General features: G+C 33.9%; 1 protein-coding gene across 1 annotated transcript in view; it reads right to left on the bottom strand.

Annotated features, from left to right (window-relative positions):
• Positions 1 to 211: 211 nt before the first annotated feature.
• LOC123661127 (neuroglobin-like) overlaps positions 212 to 19563 on the bottom strand; it is a 35083-nt gene continuing 15731 nt past the window's right edge. Inside the window, exons 2-3 of the mRNA XM_045596124.1 lie at positions 1044 to 1275; positions 212 to 373 (exon numbers count right to left, since the gene is read on the bottom strand). Of these exons, the coding sequence (XP_045452080.1) occupies positions 212 to 373; positions 1044 to 1275 (394 nt within the window). The remainder of the gene's footprint in view (positions 374 to 1043; positions 1276 to 19563) is intronic.

Below are 19563 nucleotides of genomic sequence, written 5' to 3'. Positions count from 1 at the left end.
AGTTAATGGAATATAGCACATTATATAAAAAATCGTCAAAAATATGTATACTAATATTTAATACTTTATCAATATATCAATTATTATGTCAACCCTGTTGCAATCCATCAAAATAATTTCGTATATATATAAAAAATATGTTTTTATTTTCATTTAGAAGTTAGATAATAATTTTTAAGCGCTATTTTATATATTTTAAGCAAAATATATATCAAGTTTCTGCAGTTCCATTCTCTTGGTCAGCCTCTTCGTAGCCCTTCACGAGGTTTTCTAATATGAATCGGATTGTGATCTTGTATATATTCTCGATGTTGGGTGTATATCTGTCGCCAAGGGTTGTCTTCGCTGCTTCTAGGAACGGTTGTTCGATTTTCTGAAACATTGATTACAAGGCTCAAAACTTAAACAATCGGAACTTAAAAGCATCCGAGAACTTAATATTATTTTTTTATTAACGCCTCACACTCAACGGCCCCCACTAGGATCATCTCCTGTGTCGGAGGTACGGAAACAGAGGTAGACCTTTAAGTGAGGTAAGGCACAGCAGGAATTTCCTGCTCAAAATATGGAACAGCCGGACTGGGGTAGTACCTCGACCTTACAGAAGACCACAGCTAAATAATACTGTTTTCAAGCAGTATTGTGTTCTTGTTGGTGAGTAAGGTGACCAGAGCTCCTGGGGGGGGATTGGGGTTTGGGTCGGCAACGCGCTTGCGATGCTTCTGGTGTTGCAGGCGTCTATAAGCTACGGTAATCTCTTACCATCAGGTGAGCCGTACGCTTGTTTGCCGACCTAGTGATATAAAAAAACACACACAACAATACACCAGCACAAACGCCCAGACTACGGCAAACATCTGTTTGGCCAATACAAAGTTTGCCATGTGCCATTGGGCGTCTGTTTGCAACATTCGATAAATTACATGAAAACTATTTGTAAAAAAATTTGACGAGACATTCGAAGTCATTAGTCACAAAATAATTTGGTTCTATCCGTGTAACGTGTCATAAAATCATATTTGAGAGTTAAAAGACTATCTTACCAAGAAGTTTTCCGCCTTGAACCCTGGAACTTGCCGATGCGTACCGCCCACGTGTCTCACGTAGGCGAAGAACGAGTCCATGTCAGCGAGGCCCTTGATACCTTCGTCCAGGGTATGCATAACCTTAGTAGCATGTTCAGCCAGCTCTGTGGAAGTAACAAAGGCTTCCTTTGAACGAAGCTCGCGAAACTTCTCGAACAAGTGAAGCAGCTCTTCGTTTTCTTCGAATAATCTGAAAATTGAAAATGTTATTTCAATACTTTAAAAGCCATGATGTGTTAGTGTGAATGTTTTAAATTATATTCAAGACCAACTTCAAAAATATTTCTCCATATTTATGTAATCTAGTGAATGTCGACCGTTCCGGTGTACAGGTGACGAATTCAACTGTCTGTCACGAGATCGATTATATATATGACTAGCTGTGTAACTTTGTCCACGTGTAATTTAACAAAATAGTTATTTTTAGAGATTAGCCAGAACAAACAGACAGAGACAGACAAAAACAATAAAAAATGTTCATTGGTATACATATGAATTCAGTAAAAAGCGGTTATTTTAATATTACAAACAGACACTCTAATTTTATTTATTTGTATGTATATTATGTTTGCCGTGGTCTGGTTTTTTGTGCAGTCCTTCCTACCGTGCCTCGGAGAAGCACGTTAAGCCGTTGGTCCCGGTTGTAATCATGTACACCTGATAGCGATCGTTGCTCATCATTACAACCTATGCAGTCCACTGCTGGACATAGGCCTCCACAAGTTCGCGCCAAAAATAACGTGAACTCATGTGTTTTGCCCATAGTCACCACGCTGGGCAGGCGGGTTGGTGACCGCAGTACTGGCTTTGTCGCACCGAAGACGCTGCTGCCCGTCTTCCACCTGTGTATTTCAAAGCCAGCAGTTGGATGGTTATCCCGCCATCGGTCGGTTTCTTAAGTTCCAAGGTGGTTGTGGAAACTTGTTATCCCTTAGTCGCCTCTTACGACACCCACGGGAAGAGAGGGGGTGGCTAAATTCTTTAGTGCCGTAGCCACACAGCACAACAACACACACAGAACACACACACGAACAGCGTTGCTCATAGTAGGGAATATATCCACCAACTCGCAGTGGAGCAGCGTGGTGGATTAAGCTCTGATTCTTCTCCTACATGGATAAAGAGGTCTATGCCCAACAGTGGAACATTACAGAGAAGCTCAGAGCCTTTCGCACCTAGAGCAGCGTGGTAGGTTAACACTGAATATTCACAAATGTAGGAGATATTTAAAATAGGGTTTTAGTTATCTTCCACACGGGGCTCGTGTTGACCACATATAAAATTTAATATATAAAATTCTTCTGTCGCGGTTTTTGTAGTTAAACTCCTCCGAAAAGGCTTGACCGATTCTCATGAAATGTTGTGTGCATATTGGGTAGGTCTGAGAATCGAACAATATCTATTTTTCATAGCCCGAAGTCGTAAGGGGGGAGGGGGATTAAGGGAGCTAATAGCATATATGGCAAAACAACGTTTGCGGGGTCAGCTAGTTTCAATATATGAGAATGCCATTTTACTATTTGTTTGTCTATTATGAGATTTAGTTTTACGACTATGACATTTGTAATATTAAAGTCGTATGAATGGTTTCATATTTTGAGATAAAATAACCAGATAGCTAATTAATTATATTGCTCGGACATCGGTGGCTTTTTTAAATTTAGCACCTATTAATATTAGGATACAATATATAATGCCTATTTAGCACTTTTATTGAGGTAAATATTAATTTAAATGTATATTAATTTGTTTACTTTGAAACTAATTAGAAATAAAAAATTATTTAGCTCAGACAAGCTAGATTATAGACGATATTATGTGTTATTTTTGGATTATACGTTACATAATTATGTTTATTTTAGTGACTTTTTAAATTCTAGCAGTGTATAATCAAAAGTTAAATTGGTCTAATACAGGGCTTGTGAATATGTGTGTGTGTGTGTGTGTGTGCTTGTGTTTGGATGTAACTTTCTAATTTGGCTTTGTATGTTCATACCCAAAACAAAAATAATGAAAATAAGCAAATGAAAATTGAACTTAGTATAGCTCTATTGATATATCCCTACCAAGTTTTAATTATGATTTAATATATTAATCATGTTAAAAGCGTCATTGTTTACAAAAACCTTATCCAGCTCAAGGAAAAGGAGTTCGAAGCTAAAGTAATTGATATAAATAGACCTTAAGGCCTCCACGGTGGGTTGTCCCTCGGAAACGTCGATAAACGATCCTCATCCACATTTTAGAAACTTGTCTTCACAATAGAACTTTACGTAAATAAGTTGTGTAACTTTAAAATCAAAAACTTTATTTTTTTATTTTTTTTAAATCTTTACAGTTGCTAATTTAAAAAGGAATTAGGGTAACTGAATATCATTACTAAATGCCTCTAATTAGTGTTTAAAAGAAGTAGCACAATAAAACTATATGAAACTTTTTTTTTAAATACAATAAGGTCGCAAACAAGCGTACGGCTCACCTGATGGTAAGCGATTACAGTTGCTTATAGACATCTGCAACACCAGAAGCATCGTTGCCGACCCTATCCCCAATCCACCCACGAGAAATCATCCCAAGAAAAAAACTATCAAAAGAAAGTCATATCACTTTTGATTTCATGACAAGTTTGTTTATTTGAACCATTAAAATATAAACACAAAGTATATTGAGATCAAAAATGTGAATAATCCTATGGAATAGAAATAATCGTTACAAAATAAATCACCTAGCGGTGTCTAGCGGTGCTTGAAATCAGTATTATTTAGCTTTGATCTTCTGTAAGGTCCCCAGTCGGGCTATCTTGAGTAGGAAATTTCTACTGTGCCCTACCTCAGTTAAATGATTTTGGTAACATTACACATATACACCTTCTTAAACTTGACTAGTTATACTATTAAAAAAAATGTAGTTTAAAAACAATCTTGTATGTAAGTCGTGTTTAAATCTAGATAAAAATAGTCCTCGAGATAAGGCATTCATGAAGCCGTTTTTACAATAAATTCAGCAGTTTCTCAAGATTGAAATCACGAAAAAACAGAAATTGTAGTTTAAAAACAGTCTTGTATATTAGTCGTGTTTAAATCTAGATAAAAAATAGTCCTCGAGATAAGATATTCGTGAAGCCGTTTTTACAATAAATCCAGCAGTTTCTCAAGATTGAAATCACGAAAAAACAAACCTAAACGATAAGAAGGAAATAAAATAAACGATAAACTATTTGTATGCTATTGTTTAGAAAGACATTATTAAAAGACTAAAATATACATATATATTTGTGATCGTAAATGTGTTCGACATTATTTGTTTACTTTACAGGTTTATTATGGAACGGGCTATGTTTGGGGTTTCTCTCAAAGAAAGGGTTAGAAATGAGACTATCCGCGAGAAAACGAAAGTAACCGACATAGCCCACAGAATTTACAAGTTGAAGCGGCAGTCGGCTGCTCATCTGTGTGGCAGGACCGATAGCAGTTGGAGCAGACGGGTCCTGGAATGGAGACCGCGTCCTGGCAAATGATTTGTGGGACGTACTCCGGCCCGTTGGGCCGACGATTTACGTAAAATTGTCGGTGTAGGTTTGTGGAAAAGCGGAATGTCTGGCGCGAACTTGGGGAGGCCCATGTCCAGCAGTGGACTGCAATAGGCTTAACTGACTGACAGGTTTATTTTTTTGATACCAAGATTTGTCCCAAATGTTCAAATATCCTGAAGAATGAATACAAATTTTTTTTCACACAAAATACACCAACAAGTATACGTTGAAAACCTTCTTCCTAATTCTTATTCAATATTTATACTGTGTATTATAAAGTCCACTGCTTTAAGAAAATTTCGAATTCAAATAAAATTTTAAATAAGTTGGATTTGAAAAGAATTAGTTGACCAAAGACGGCAATAAAGTCTAAAAGTAATAAAGTGCTCTGCAGCCATATATGTATGTATAAATCAACTTAGAACGATTTCACTATAAGTCTTCTAGTAGTTTAAACTTAAATTAGTCTTGGCAAAACTAATTTCAAACTACTTACCTGATCTACTTAAATTTCCGTACGATATAGGATGCTACTAAGTGTTTTGATGCATGATTCGTCAAATTTCCTATTAGCCAGTTATTTTTAGATTATGGGTTACTATCAAGATTGAGATACTCAGTACCGCTAAGTGTTGAGTTTCTTTTTATAAATTATTTGAGAAATGAGATAACTAATCATTAGAAAGTACTACTACTTACTGTAAATATGGGTATCAGCTCGGATATTAAGCGCTCAGGTGCAGGTTTGCGAACAAACAGAAAATAATTTTGTTCAGTACGAAAATTCAAGTATCAACGTAAAAAATATCAAACGTACAAGTATTTAGTAGGTTACTCATAAAATTTATACACCTATAAAATTTTGATGAAAATTTTAAGGTCAATCTTCGTGCCGATAATACCTGTATACATTCTATCGCTGGCCGAAGTGGAAAAAAATATTTCACTAATCACCTTACAAAACTATTTTTTATAATCCTAATAGGATCAACTTAAATATAATCTTACATTAGTATCAATTGAGCGTTCTCTCGTGACAGATAATTATTGAAAATCTTAATCCTTTGAAGAGTACTAAACAAACGAAAAAGGACTATTTGAGGAGGCATCTTGTTTTCCCAGAACAAACTACCCAGGTCTAACTAACCTTTCAAGCTTAAGGGCGATCTCTCACTTGGTAATGAAGAAAATATATTGCAACAATGTATAATACATATATATCTTGAGAATTCTATATGCACAACAGGATGACTTATTTTTACTGGACGACCTCTATGTGACCTTGGACATGTAGCCAATAACATTATTTTATAGGCTATCTAACGAAAAGTATTTATTGACGTTCTTTTACGATCTATATTGATAAAAAAATATAGTTATATATTTCGTTTTTTGGCAATTTTCGTCGTATATAAAATTGTAACTATTTTCAGCTATTATTAATAGTTGCATTCTTAAAAATAAAAGTTTGTATGTCGATAATATTATTCTATATGTAGTTGCAGTCAAAAGACTTGGGCGTTTGACATCGGTGCAAAACTATTTGTAAAAGTTTGTCTCCACGTTACATTGCATAGACTTGTGACGAGAGGATTAGTGCACTTTTAACCCGGAGAATCGGTATTGTGAATGGTGATATGCTACTAGAATTTTTAACGCCATTTCACTCGGCAATAAATAACGTATTCATTTAAGCTTGCTGTTTTCTTCGAGTTGATCTTAAATCACCATTGAGTGGGTGCTCAATAATATTTTTCTTAATATTTATTAATAATTTATTTATCCTCTAGTTTAGTATGAGGGTACCAAAACTTTATACTCGATGAATTTGTTCAGGATAACTTGAGACCTAAGTTAGCTCTTCTGTCTTCGAAAATCCTAAAACGTTAGCTTGCGCAAATTCATCTATTTTATCATGGTGACAGGCTGTGGGTAACGAATGCAGGTTTGACTACTCTTTCACAGTAGTTTTAATGAATTTATCACAGGTCTTGTTTGGTCTAAATTTTTGTATTGTAAATGCTTTCAAAGCATGATGCACAAATTATCTCATCCAACTCTTTAATATCATCAATATCTTTAATTTAATTATAGTTTTATTTGTAAAATCAAACTTAATTTTTTTTATATATATATTTTAACGAAGAATAAACGAGGGAATTATCAAATAACTTTGTTAACACTCGAACCTTTTACATAGTAAGTGCTAATATACAAGCCTAGCCCCATGTAGGACGCACAGAAAGCTTGTTTACGTTCTCCAACGACAATAAATCATTTCTTCTTAGTTTACTTTACACGAAAGCAATTTCAAACTAAAAAGAAACCTTACGATCCTATATATTTAGTATTGGTTTTAGAGTGAGATTCATATGCTTCGGGATTGCGCAAATATTTACATTTGTCCCTTAATAATGTAATCGTTATAAAGAGTCTTATTGGTCAACATGTTTTTTTCCTACCAAATAATTCAGATAATAAGGATGCATAACATAAGTGTGCATTAAACTTTATATAGATTTGTTCGGCAGTGTGGTTTAAATATACAATTGTATTTGTGAAAGAAAAAGTAACTTAAGCTTCATATCGAAGTGTTGAATCAAAAATAGTCTTCTAAATCTACCTCAATTTACTATATTTTAATTATTATTTTTATAAAACGTAGGTAATTTTTAGGGTTTCGTATATCAAAAGGAAAAAACGGAACCCTCATAGGATCACGTTGTTGCCCATCTGTCTATCAAAGCCCTTTCCCTCAGGAAAGCATGAATGTATCAAGCTAAAATTCATATCAAATACTCAAGTCTACTGTCCCTTGGAGCTGTGAAAAAATCAAACTCCTAAGCCAAAGCAATCAAAGACACGATACAGCCGGTTATGCTGCAAATTTTCGACACTCGCAAGGGAATCAAAACCGTCCCGTGAATTCAGCATCTTGACATTTTCTACGAAGCACAGAGAAGCACAGATAAGAGAAACATTGCGAAAAACATAAATTTTTAGTTACATCATATAATAAAAATATTTTTAATAATTTTATTTGTACGGAATCCTCGGTGCGCGAGTCCGACTCGTACTTGGCCGGTTTTTATTTAAGAACGGTTCAACTACTTTTTTTTCTATATTTGATAGAGTATCAGTTGTATTCGAGTTTGGTCCGAGTAGATGTTGTAGTAAATATTATCAAAACGGTCACCAGTAATCTACGCTAGTAGATTCATGTATCAAGGGTCCGGAATCATTCACAATACAAGCACACGTCTCTATAGCCTATATTAATTTATCTAAAATGTTAGCGATTTCTTCTTAATTAATTGTTGTCTCGACTGCTTCAGTTTGTATGAAAAACATCTCAGAATTTATACAATTAGTTGAAAACATAGTTCATCAGAATCTAGAATTCCATTTTCCATCAACTAGGTCACGTCCGATTTTGAATTAAAATATAATTATTGTAGAATTGTTTACATTACTCATTTTGCGCTTGAAATGAAATAAAATGAAAATAGGTACAAGGTACATATCATCCCATTCGCTAGCCGCAACGCTGTTAATCATTGTTTCATAATCCGATGTAATTTGCGAAGTTTCAGTTCAGAATGCTGTTTTATTATATTATTATTATACTAATATTATATACCATCCATACCATATATTAATATTATATACCATCGAATTATAGAAAATAAGCTTTAGTTCGTAATTTGAAGCATGCAATGTTGAACTTAATACGCCTTAACGCTTTGAAAATTAAAATGTAAATAAAAAAGGAATGGGCACTTAAGAGCCTATGGATGTTAAAACGTATATTAAAAAAATATATTATTCAACTGAAATAAAAGAACCATCCTTTTTTTTGATTCAAATGATTTCTTTTGTTTCATATAATAAATGCCAACTTCTGTATATTTTAATATTCTTTTCAATGCTATAATTATATAAGAATATTTTATATTTTTAACAAGTAAATCTTCAAATTAGTTGACACGTGTACGATGAAACTTAGCAGTTATATTGATTTTGTTGTAAGCTAGGCCATAAAATATCCCTCTATATGTGAGCTATATATGAGTCCGCCCTATATACGTATAAATACGGAGCAGTGACTATTAAAGTGCGTAAAACCACGCTTTTCGGTTAGTATATTTAAATAAAAATAATTATTTATTTTCTTGTCTTGTAACTAGCGCCAAAGGCTACATTATGGGTATAAGTGATAGTCATCCATGGTTGCTGCTTCTGGTCAGTTTTAAATTTCAATTGCTGCAATAGATTTAGTACCCTCTGGAATTTAATTATAAAAAAAAACATTGCATCGTTTTTTCTCAACTTTATCTCACGTTATAACGTCTAAATCTCGTTTTGTTCAGTTGTTGTTTCCTTATTACAATATTTTCAATAATGGTATAATAATACATAATAATAATAAATATATTATAACATACATACACGGTCGTCTGTTCCTGTGATAAGTAACTTAATGCTTGTGTTACAGGTCACAGCCGGCTGTTACAGATAAATATATTTTTGATAAATATACATAGAAATAATACATATATAAATACACATATTACACCCAGACTCAGGCGGGAATTGAACCCGCAACCCGCGGAACAGAAAGCACGGCCACTACAAACTGCGCCAACGGGCGAGTCATTAAAATGACTAAAAAACATGAAAATGAAATAAGCGAAGTAATTGCTACTTAACGTTGCCATTAAAAGGGGCTACTATGTCTTTTATTTGTTCAATCTCCCCTCTGTTCAGTAATTATTCGATTATCCAAATTGATTTCTTAATTATATTTCAATTTGGAAAATTCTCGATTTGAATTTAATTCGATCGTAATTTTTATAATAGCAACACACATTTATTATCTACGAAATACTTTTCTCGAATTGGATTAAATTTAAACTCTATACCTACACCGTCAATATATCATCTGCTTTGCCCTAAGGTTGCCTGGAAGAGATTGCTCTTAAGCAACAAGGCCGCCTTTCGTACATTCTTTTTTTTTACAAATTATTACTAATGTTGCTTGTATATTTTATTTGTTTGGTGTACAATAAAGTGTAAATAAATACATAAATAAATAAATTAACTGACAAAAAATTCATATTTACAAGAGAATCGTAATATATGTAGCTATTATGTATATTTTATAGAAAGACAAAAGGTAAAATAAGTGTTGACTGAAGGAAAATATTTTGGTTGGAAATTGTTCGTCATTGGCAAAACAAGAACACCCTGTCTTTGTTTAAGGCTGTGTGAAGATTATATAATCTTAATGATATCGATCTTCATAGAAAGTGACAAAGTAAAGGATTTTTTTAGACAATCAGGTCCGCAAACTTTCGTAGCTTATAGACGCTTGCAACACCTGAAGCATCGCAAGTGCGTTGCCGATCCTATCCCCAATCCCCAGGGAGAAATCCTCCCAGGAAAAAAACAATCAAAAGAAAGTCATATCACTTTTGATTTCATGACAAGTTTGTTTGTTTGAACCATTAATAAGAAGAAATAGTAGTTCTCTAAATATATTGAGTTCACAAAATATATTGAGATCAAAAATGTGAATAATCCTATAGAATTGACAAACATATCTCTAAATAATCTTTCCAAATTAAATCACCTAGCGGTGAAACCTCAGCCTTATGCAAGTTATAAACTTAGAATCGATTCAAAACTTGGTGATGTTCTGGAGCATATGCCGAGCAAACAGGGTCTTTATTTGATATTAATGATCATAATCGAATAAGTTAAGGCTTGAATGATTCAGCTACCCTGAATCAGAATGTAAATCATCCTATTGTTACATGTACTGTGAAGTATATGGATTTCATTTTTTATGTTGCTTCATTGAGTTTAATGGAAGTAAATGTTTCATAGTTTTCATAGAATCATCCAATAATATATTCTTTTATGAGATCACCTTTTAAAGATTAGTTTAGCTCCTGGACTGTTAGCTTTTATGGATGGCTTCACATGAATCCGTCCACTGAGCCTTTTCGAGTCAACCACTTCAAATGCTAATCTAAAATACGTCGTCCCATCCATAAGCCATCTCGGCTCGGACAATTCATACGTTTATTCAAACACATATCCAACTACGAGTAGCTATCTCGACGGATGTCCAGTATTGCGAACTGTCAAGCAAAAGTGAATTTAAAAATGTCTGAGGTTTGGTGTTTTCTGCCAAATTTTCAGTGTTTCATTTGGTAAGAATTTTCCGGGAAATATTAGAAAACTCAAACATTCCACAAATAATTATGTTTTTTCGCAAACTAAAAAAACCTACTTCGATCACATCGACATATAAGAGAACGTGGGTAGACGAAAAATTAGTCAAGTAAATACGCATTATACAAAAAAAGTAATAATCGGATCTCGATCAAATTTAAATCAGAACACTTGACAAGCATGATTAGTTTTCGATTAAAGTAAGAATCTTCAAAATCATCAGTCAAAAGTACTGAGGTAGCACATAAAAAATACAATCGAATTGGGAACCTTCTCCTTTTTTTGGAATTTGGTTAAAATTAATTCAAATGGTTTAAGTTTACGCTTTGCAATATTATATCATTTTTATTAGTATATAATTACGCTGGCTTTTTATTTTAAAATAGAGCTACTAGTAAACGAGTACTTTTTTAATAAAAACACGCTTTTACTTGAAATTAATACATCATCACTTCATCATCATCATCACTTCAGCCTATCGCAGTCCACTGCTGGACATAGGCCTCCACATGTTCATGCCAAAAATGGCGTGAACTTATGTATGTTGTCCATACTCACCACGCTGAGCAGGCGGTTTGGTGACCGAATAATTAATAAATAATAATAAATAAATAAATATCATATAACATACACACACAGTCGTCTGTTCCTATGGTAAGCAACTTAATACTTCAGTTACAGGTAACATCCGCCTGTTATAACTATTGTTTTTTCATAAACATACATAGAAATAATACATATATAAATAGAAATATTATATTACACCCAGACTCAGGCGGGAATCGAACCCGCAACCCGCTGAACAGAAAGCAGGGCAAACTGTGCCAACGGGCTAGTCAATAATTAATACATATATATCTATAAAATACATTTGAGTATTTTACTACGTTTGAATCCAGTGGTTCAATTTAAAATACTGTTAAAATAATCCCGTTAAGTGCCCTTTTATTACTAACGATTTTTAATTTAGAGTACGTGCTAAAAATAAAACCGTCTGCGAGGTTTTAATAATGTAGGGCAGCTGATTTACTGAGTGGAGCTTAATAGCGGATTTATCGTAGTCAGGTGTAGAGTTATGATCATATTTGGAGTTCCAACAAAAGTTCCTCCGTTTGTTGGGATGTATATATTACTGGATTAAAATTATATTAAAGGAATTAAGATCTTAAGGAATTCGATGTTAAAAATATGCTGTGTTAAATATAGAAAATCGTTTTGATTTTGGGTTTGTGGTGGGGTGTAATTGTATAAGTATTTATTTCTGGTGTTTGTTTTAATGTTTTAGTGGGTCTCGAGGAGTCTCGGAGAGCACGTGAAGCTGTAGATCCCGGTTCGTTACTCAGTTGATCGATTATATAATCTAAATGGAGCACCAAAAAAAAATCCATCTCGCAAAATCCACCAACCTGTATAACCCCTGGAATTTACAGTGTTCATCAACAGGCCATCACTAAATTTCTATAGAATTATTAAGCCTATGTATATTAGACTTGCACATAAAAATAGATTGACAAATATCTTTTTAATTTAAGGTGCTGCCTCGATTTTACTGATATTTTATCATCATCTCCTAATTTGCTGGAAATGTCCCTATTTCACTTCTCTTACTTTTATTAAGAAATTATTAATAATCACGAAAAATTACAGACATTCCCATCAAAAACCTGATCCTTTTTTAAAGTTAACAAAAACCCAACAATAGGTAAATGGAAAAAAAGTAGTTTTGTATTTTTATTTAAAACTTCTAAAACATACACCGTTCGGTAGATTTACATTTTAAACGAGTGAAATCAAAGCCTGTTGCTCTCGTGGAAATTTCTGATTTCTGATGAAATATTCCGATGCTTTTCCCTTATAAAAGCAACTTTGTTTTTACTTAAACTAACTTTAAAACATTTTATATAACAAATATTATTCTTGATATAAAGTTACCTATAACCAAAAATTACATTGACTTATTAACTATAATAAGGAAGAAATAGATATGTATAAGTATGAGACCTTATTTTTGGGGTTTTGGTGGTTATCTTAATGTTGTAAATGCGGAAATTGGTGAGGATGGATTGCCGACCCGACCCTCAGGAGCTCTGGTCACCTTACTCATCACAGGAACACAACATTGCTTGAAAGCATTATTATACAACTGTTATCTTCTGTAAGGTCATTTGAGCAGAATAGTTCATGCTGTACCTCTACCTCAGTTGCTGCTGTGCTCTAACTCAGTTAACTGTACACCATGGATACTATAATATATAGACACATTGACAAAAATAAGTCACAACCAGATAACAGGCGAGTACGCCAACTAAGCAAATAGTAATTTGTGTGCAAACTATTTTTTGAGTGATGCTTATAGGCATTATAAAGTACGTTGTGAATAATACATTAGATAATAGGTAAGAAAAGAGCAGTAAATATATGACAAGTAAAGTCAATATGGACGAAAACTAAAATTACTTAAACAATTTATAATTTCACACAATCTAAATAAATAAATAAAATTGGAGTGTCTGATTGTAATATTAGAATAACCGCTTTTTACTAAATGCATATGGACGGTCCATATACCAAAAGAACATTTTTTACAATTTTTGTCTGTCTGTATGTCTGTCTGTCTGTTTGTTCCGGCTAATCTCTGAAACGGCTAGACTAATTTTGACGGGACTTTCACTGACAGATAGCTGATGTAATAAGGAGTAACTATGGCTACTTTTATGTTAGAGTTTTATTTATTTTAAAGCTCAGTGAACTTAAAAATAACTTTTTTGTTACATTTCACGCAGACGAAGTCGCGGGCACGGCTAGTAGACAATAAAATTACAGTACCCGGCCATAAGTAATGCACATCGACCTTTGAAAAGAAACAGTCGGATAATTTGAACTCCGTAGAGCCGTGTCTCTGACGCACATTACCTACATATGTGACGTATCGGACTGTCAGTATTTTGTATGACAAATATAATAGTGTAAGATCCCAGGCACTGCAGACCTTTCTTATTTTTAATGGACAAACTGTTATATTTACGTAACGCTTCAGCCTGTAATATCCCACTGCTGGGCATAGGCCTCTTTCCCCATGTAGGAGAAGTATTAGAGCTTAATCCACCGCCCTGCTCCAATGCGCGTTGGCGAATATTTTCCCTACTGTGAGTAACGATCGCTATCAGGTGTACACGATAGCATCCGGAACCGACAGCTTATCGTGCTCTTCGAGGAACGGTGGGGAGTAAAAGGACTAACAACCAGACTGGAAACAAATATTTGCATAAACACAAATATCCACTCTGAGCGGGAATCGAACCTGTGACCGTGTTGAGGCGCTGCACAGTGGGACAGAACCGTGCGTACCGTCTCAAAAATCTGTAACTTTTTTGTTTATTGAAGTAAATCGCTGAAATTTGGTATGTAGTGTCTCCAAAGTACATACAATCCAATAATGAATGTATCATTGTCAAATGTTTAATAAATAATATAAAATAAAATAAAACAAAATAAAAATGTATTATTTTAATATTAAACCATGGTTTGGTTAACTTATTGAATTATAATTTTACAGTTTTATGATATTAATAAACCTATTTTATGTTATTTTATATTACATATGAATCTTACATTTAAAGAAATGACAAATATAGAATAACCGACTCCAGAAATATTTTTTACAAATAATGTATGAAATTATTTCGATTTAAATAGCTAAGAGGTTCTAAGCTTCCTCTAACAATTTCTTGGATATAGTGACTGGTGGTTTTCTGATACTTGATATATAAGGATCTGACGTAAATAGAAGACCATGAAATACGCCTTCGTTTGTTGCGGACCTAGAGCATTTTCTAGCATGATGTAATCTTTATTACGCGATTCTTGGGCATCCTCAGATAAATGACCAATGGGCAGAACAGCAAAATGTCTTATTATACTTTCCCCATGTATTAAGATTTTATGTACTGAAGAAGGCATATTATACCACATATATTTTGTTACGTACAGTTGTGCGGTTGCACGAGTATATTCACCAAATTTTTCTGTCAAATTCACCGTCTAACCACGATATATTAGATAGATAGATAGATAGATACTCTTTATTGTACACAACAACAATCAACACAATAACATATTACAAATAAAAAAAATAAATAAAAATAAAACAGTGTACAAAGGCGGTCTTATCGCTAGAGTAGCGATCTCTTCCAGACAACCTTTGGGCATATAGGACACAGCGTAGTGAAAAAGCGGTAGGGAAGTGTATACAGAGAAGTGACAATTAGTGTCACCTAGAACAATATCAACTATCGAGTACAAATACACATACATATACAGAACAATACATACATAGATACATACAAACATATATATATACACATATATATATACACATATATATATACACAGACATACATACACATATATATACATACGCATAAATTTACTATACCTACATATAAACGAAATACATATAATATGAATAATAGCATAGAATACAAAATACAAGTGAAGCGATACTCCTACAATATGTTATGCAGAGATAAAAACAATTATGACGTACAAAGTGACAAATAGTGCGCCTTGAGGTATTTTTTAAAGCAAGACAGGGATTGGGCTTGTTTTATAGGAAGAGGTAGAGCGTTCCAAAGATGAACAGCTTTAACTGAAAAAGAATTGGAGTAAAAAGAAGTAGTGTGAGCTGGGGTTTCGAGCATCAAAGTAGACTCAGATCTAAGGGTGCGTTCGTGTGTATTACAAAGATACTTGAAACGCTCCTTAAGGTACAGAGGTGTATCAGAATGAAAAAGTATACAATATAGTAGCGAGAGTATGTGAGTATTCCTGCGAAAGCGAATCGGAAGCCACTTGAGACAATTGCGAAATTCAGAAACGTGGTCATATTTGCGAAGACCAAATATGAACCGTATGCAAAGATTTTGAAGGCGCTCAAGCTTATATATATATATATATTATTACTAAAGAAACGTTCTTTAGTTCGGTTAGATTTGGTCCACCAATCGTTAAACGCTGTTATAAGCGTTTTTTGAATACGTTTCACAATTAATTCATTTTTTTCAGACGACAAATGGTGGTGTTGTTCTAAGCATTTTTGAATATCTTCTGATTTTGTTCCATGGCCAATAAAAATTCGCATAATACTCGTCGAGGCACAACAAATTCACTCATTTTGTTTTTATTTTTAACTACTTTACTAATACATAACCTATAATACATAAAATATATGAGAAACATGTAATTCACACAGTGATAACAAAACATTAACCACATCTGACCGCACGACAAAAAAAATATACTACATACTAATACATTACCCAAAACTCCCACTTTGCCTAAAGATTGAGTAAATAGATAATATTGTTTAAGAAAAAAAGGTCAAAAGTGATCTAAATATCCAAAAATCTCATTAATCAGAACTAAAATAATTTTTGGAATATTTTGTATTTTCTCCCCATTAGCCATTTTTCGTTTCATTTCAAGGGGGGCAGATTCGGGCACTCAATTTTTTTTGCCCTGACTTTTACATTAGCTGCTCTATACGAAGCTATCAAAATTACGACATGGGCAGACACCGCTAACTGTCAAAAGTCTATGCAAAGTTTCTAATAAGGATAGAATATTAGGTCCTGAAATAAAAATTCTTTACCTCCCCAGGTTTAATATAATGGTTCACTTAAATTATTTTTAAATAGAGTATTTTATCACCATTCTAACCATATATCACACTTACAAATTTGCTGGTAAAGTAATGCAAATATGACCATGTAAACTGGTGGAATTGTGTTCTACATAATTGACATAATTTTGAGCGTCAACTTGCAAGCCTTATTCTAATACAAAAAATGAGAAATAGTGTATTTCAACTGCTATATAATATGCATTGAACATTCAGTTAGACATATGCATTAACAAAATATTCAATATAGAACATTACGAAAAACTATTTTTGAGACGGTACGCACGGTTCTGTCCCACTGTGCGCTGCTGATAGGTCACAAGTAACATTACACCAGAGCGGTCGTCTACTATGTATAATACAATATAACTATTAAATTCATAGAATACTGTAAAAAATATGAAATTCATACTGCCAGACAATCTGACGAAGACTGCCGGCAATATTTATAGCCAGACACTAATTAGATTGTAGTTTAAAATCCATACAAAGTATTTTAGCAACTCCTTATACTACTATATCTTCTATAATATATATAAAAGCGAAAGGTCACTCACTCATCACGAAATCTCCGAAACTATAACACCTAGAAACTTGAAATTTGGCAGGTATGCTCCTTATAGGACTTAGACATCCGCTAAGAACGGATTTTACGAAACTCGACCCCTAAAGGGGTAAAACGGGGGGTGCAAGTTTGTATGAAAGTCCTATGTTTTTGAAGTAAGAGACTTGAAATTTAAAATGTATGCTCTATAAATGATGAAAAGGTGTCCAAATAATGTATCTTTAGAAATAAACTCCCTTTTGGGGTTAAAACGGGGGATGGTAGGTTGACTCACTCATCACAAAATCTCCGAAACTATAACACCTACAAACTTGAAATTTGACAGGTATGCTCCTTATAGGATGTAGACATTCGCTAAGAACGGATTTTACGAAATTCGACTCTTAAGGGGGTAAAACGGGGGTTGGAAGTTTGTGTGAAAGTCCCATGTTTTTGAAGTAAGAGACTTGAAATTTAAAATGTATGCCTTATAAATGATGAAAAGGTGTCCAAATAATGTATCTTTAGAAATCAACTCCCTTTTGGGGTTAAAACGGGGGATGGTAGGTTTACTTACTCATCACGAAATCTCCGAAATTATAACACCTACAAACTTGAAATTTGGCAGATAGGCTTCTTATAGGGTGTAAGCATTCGTTAAGAACGGGTTTTACGAAATTCGGCCCCTAAAGGGGTAAAACGGGGGTAAAAGTTTGTATGAAAGTCCTATGTTTTTGAAGTAAGAGACTTGAAATTTAAAATGTTCGCTCTTTAGATGGTGAGAAGGTGTCCGAATAATGTATCTTTAGAAAGAAACTCCCTTTTGGGGTTAAAACGGGGGATGGTAGATTGATTCACTCATCACAAAACCTCCGAAACTACAACAGCTACAAACTTGAAATTTTGCAGATAGGTTCCTTATAGGACGTAAACATCCGCTGAGAACGAATTTAACGAAACTCGACCCCTAAAGGGATAAAACGGGGGTTGGAAGTTTGTATGAAAGTCCTATGTTTTTAAGGTAAGATACTTGAAATAGTATGTAGTATGTAAGGATCGTGGAAAGTGGAAAGAAGTGGTCTCTGCCTACCCCGACGGGAAAGAGGCGTGATTATATGTATGTATGTATGTATGTATGTATGTACTTGAAATTTAAAATGTATGCTCTATAGATGGTGAGGAGGTGTCCAAATAATGCATCGTAATCTATATACATATAAAAGAGAAAGGTCACTGAGTCACTCATCACGAGGACTCAAAAACCGCTGGATGGTCCATCCATCCAAGATGGACAAAGATGAAATTTGGCAGGGAGGTAGATTATAGTTACTAGACGTCCGCTAAGAATGGGTTTTGCGATATTCCACCGCTAAGGGGGTTTAATTGGATTTGATAGTTTATATGAAACATATACAGCAGCTATAAGTTCGATTGATAAGTTATTTAAGCAGCATTAAAATAAAACTAAAAATGTGGTGTATAGAGAGGTTTTATAAAAATAACTATTAAATTGTACTAAATTGTGCCTTTGAAAAAGTTACTCAGAGTGATAAGCATTTCAAGTGACTGAAATAAAAAAATAATTTGCGTTAAACATCTTAATAGTAATGCATATCTTCATAACCACGTGGACGTAGTCGCGGGCAACAGTTAGTGTATTATAAAACAAAGTCCCCAAAAGCGTATGTGATCGATTCTCTCAAAATCTACTGGACGGATTTTCATGCGGTTTCACAAATGGAGAGGGCTTCAAGAGGAAGGTTTACGGAATGGCTAAGCCAATTTTGATGAGAGTTTCACTGGAAGTTTGCCGGGAAAACTTTGTGACAAACTGATTTCAACGCGGGCGAAGCCGCGGGCACAGCTAGTTGAATATATTTTTTCAATCAGAAAATAAGGAAGGTCCTAAGGTTGGGGATCTTGGACTATAACGCGCTACGATATCGAAGTTAGCCGATTTTCTGTTTCCAAAGATCCATGTGTATTATTTTTGGTTGGGTACTATTCGTTGCATTAATAATAACAGTGGCGTAATTGTTTCATTTAAAAGAAAATGCTAATAAAACCACACGTTTTTGTACACGAATGCTATAACGAAAATATTTTATAAAAATTTCAACAGAAATAATTAGGTGAGTAAAATTCTTCAACCAAAACTACCTTTTATGGCTTGCGTGTCTCGAAACAATGTTAAACCTCTAAATACTGATACGCCACTTGACATTCCGGGTTCCAGCGGCGCCGAGAAATTAAATTGTGGACGTAGAAAAGCCTGCCAGGGTTTATTTGTGAATAGATGTGATATTCGTGGGATTTTTCCGCGTTATTTTTAGTGAGACTTTTAAGCTACTGTGAGTTCTTTTATAAGCGGTTTGGTGGAGGTGGTTAGGTGTTAAAGTCCATTGACTGTTGCAGTTCCGATTTTCGTTTTGCAGGTAATATTTATTTCTGAATAAATATATATTTCTGGTCATCCATTATC

This window comes from Melitaea cinxia, chromosome 16 (assembly GCF_905220565.1).
Source record: "Melitaea cinxia chromosome 16, ilMelCinx1.1, whole genome shotgun sequence".
NCBI classification, from domain to species: Eukaryota; Metazoa; Arthropoda; class Insecta; order Lepidoptera; family Nymphalidae; genus Melitaea; species Melitaea cinxia.
This window is presented reverse-complemented; position numbering and strand designations above follow the sequence as displayed.